The 3,011-nt window shown below is 51.6% G+C and overlaps 1 protein-coding gene across 1 annotated transcript in view; it reads right to left on the bottom strand.

Annotated features, from left to right (window-relative positions):
* ppp1r13ba (protein phosphatase 1, regulatory subunit 13Ba) overlaps positions 1–3,011 on the bottom strand; it is a 57,450-nt gene that overhangs the window by 14,411 nt on the left and 40,028 nt on the right. Inside the window, 1 exon segment of the mRNA XM_084451289.1 lies at positions 2,224–2,230. Coding sequence (XP_084307415.1) covers positions 2,224–2,230 — 7 coding nt within the window.

Here is a 3,011-nt window from a genome sequence, read left to right as displayed (position 1 = left end):
AGAGGAGAGGGAGAGGGAGAGAAGAGAAGAGAAGAGAAGAGAAGAGAAGAGAAGAGAGGAGAGGAGAGGAGAGGAGAGGAGAGGAGAGGAGAGGAGAGGAGGAGGGAGAGGAGAGAGGAGAGGAGAGGAGAGGAGAGGAGAGGGAGAGGAGAGAGGAGAGGAGAGGAGAGAGAGGAGAGGAGAGGAGAGGAGAGGAGAGGAGAGGAGAGGAGAGGAGAGGAGAGGAGAGGAGAGAGGAGAGGAGAGGAGAGGAGAGGAGAGAGGAGAGGAGAGGAGAGGAGAGGAGAGAGAGGAGAGGAGAGGAGAGGAGAGGAGAGGAGAGGAGAGGAGGAGGGAGAGGAGAGGGAGAGGAGGAGGGAGAGGAGAGGAGAGAGGAGAGGAGAGGAGAGGAGGAGGGAGAGGAGAGAGGAGAGGAGAGGAGAGGAGGAGGGAGAGGAGAGAGGAGAGGAGAGGAGAGGAGAGGAGAGGAGAGGAGAGGAGAGGAGAGGAGAGGAGAGGAGAGGAGAGGAGAGGAAGAGGAGAGGAGAGGAGAGGAGAGGAGAGGAGAGGAGAGGAGGAGGGAGAAGAGAGGAGGAGAGGAGAGGAGAGGAGAGGAGAGGAGAGGAGAGGAGAGGAGAGGAGAGGAGAGGAGAGGAGAGGAGAGGAGAGGAGAGGAGAGGAGAGGAGAGGAGAGGAACACAGGGTAACAATGAGTTCCAGATGTGGGGTGGGGAAATGTAGAGCAAACATTCCTCAACTTCATTCACACACACACACACACACACACACACACACACACACACACACACACAAACGTTCACACATAAACACACACCTCAGTTCTCACAGAGGAAAGCTGCAGGGAGCAGAGGATTTAGAGGAGAGAAAGAGGGAGAGATTGGAGGAAAAAAGGAGAATGGATCACAGAGAGAGAGAGAGAGAGAGAGAGAGAGAGAGAGAGAGAGAGAGAGAGAAGGGGACAAAGGACACATAGCAAATGTAATCCAATCCACTCCAGCTTATTAAATTTCAGGGTTGTTAAGTAAATAAATAAATGAGCCGTAGTGGAGCGGAGGCCTTATGGAAGCAAACACACTCAATCTGACCCGGGGTCTCCCAGGGGCGGGGTCACAGAGACTCTGCTCCTCGCTAACGAAATAGAGCTCATTCACAGAGGTCAACTTTGGAGTGACAGGTTTGAAGCCCAAACCTCCTACTGCCAGACAGCACAGCATGACAGAGAGACAGAGAGACAGGGAGACAGGGAGACAGAGGAGCCCAAACCTCCTACTGCCAGACAGCACAGCATGACAGAGAGACAGAGACAGAGAGACAGAGAGACAGAGGAGCCCAAACCTCCTACTGCCAGACAGCACAGCATGACAGAGAGACAGAGAGACAGAGAGACAGAGAGACAGAGAGACAGAGGAGCCCAAACCTCCTACTGCCAGACAGCACAGCATGACAGAGAGACAGAGAGACAGAGGAGCCCAAACCTCCTACTGCCAGACAGCACAGCATGACAGAGAAACAGAGGTGAGTGAGAGAGAGAATGGAGGAGCTGGCCTCTGTGATGTACTGTGTGTGTGTGTGTGTGTGTGTGTGTGTGTGTGTGTGTGTGTGTGTGTGTGTGTGTGTGTGTGTGTGTGTGTGTGTGTGTGTGTGTGGTGTGTGCGTGCATGCGTGTGTGTGCTGACTGAGGCAGTTTCAGGTCAGTTCTAGAATGAGGCAACACAATACAGGCCTGACAGAAAGAGAGAGAGAGAGAGAGAGAGAGAGAGAGAGAGAGAGAGAGAGAGAGAGAGAGAGAGAGAGAGAGAGAGAGAGAGAGAGAGAGGGAGAGACGGGGAGGGAGAGACGGAGAGGGAGAGACAGAGAGAGAGAGAGAGGGAGACGGGGAGGGAGAGAGAGAGGGGGAGAGACAGAGAGAGAGAAAGAGAGAGACAAGGGGGGAAGGAAGGAAGGACGATTAGGAAGCGAGAGGAATGTGTGTGTTTGTGTGTGTGTGTGTGTGAGAGAGAGAGAGAGAGAGAGAGTGTAAACAAAACACAACCCAGTGTTCAGTAAAGGAGGCACATGAGTGACTGGATAAACACACACTCACACTGGATAAACACACACTCCACACTGGATAAACACACACTCACACGGGATAAACACACACTCACACTGGATAAACACACACTCACACTGGATAAACACACACTCACACTGGATAAACACACTCACACTGGATAAACACACACTCACACTGGATAAAGACACACTCCACACTGGATAAAGACACACTCCACACTGGATAAAGACACACTCACACCACTGGATCACTGGTTGTCATTGGTCATTCCCTGGCCTCAAGTCAACACCTTTCCTGAACCATAACTCATAATATTTTCATAATCATCATCATCATCATTATCGTCATCATCTACTATGCTGTACCTAACCATTATGCTCTTCATCAGAGCCTACACAATGACATGCTCATCACTAAATATCCAGATATCCGGTTACACCACAGAAATGGATATCCACAACCTTCTCTGTTACAGTTCACAACAAAACAAAGACGATGTCACAACAATACAAAATCGTTACCTTCAGCCAGGGAACTAGCATTCAGTCCAGAAGACTCAGTCAGGTGGTCGATGTTAGTCTCTCTCTCTCCTACACTAGTCAGGTGAGCAGGTGGTCGATGCTAGTCTCTCCTACGCTAGTCAGGTGAGCAGGTGGTCGATGCTAGTCTCTCCTACGCTAGTCAGGGGAGCAGGTGGTCGATGCTAGTCTCTCCTACGCTAGTCAGGGGAGCAGGTGGTCGATGCTAGTCTCTCCTACGCTAGTCAGGGGAGCAGGTGGTCGATGCTAGTCTCTCCTACGCTAGTCAGGGGAGCAGGTGGTCGATGCTAGTCTCTCCTACACTAGTCAGGTGAGCAGGTGGTCGATGCTAGTGTCTCCTACGCTAGTCATGTGAGCAGGTGGCCGATGCTAGTCTCTCCTATGGTAGTCAGACACGTTCAGGTCTTCCAGAAGGA

Source organism: Borostomias antarcticus (genome assembly GCF_949987555.1).
Source record: "Borostomias antarcticus genome assembly, chromosome: 16".
NCBI classification, from domain to species: Eukaryota; Metazoa; Chordata; class Actinopteri; order Stomiiformes; family Stomiidae; genus Borostomias; species Borostomias antarcticus.
This window is presented reverse-complemented; position numbering and strand designations above follow the sequence as displayed.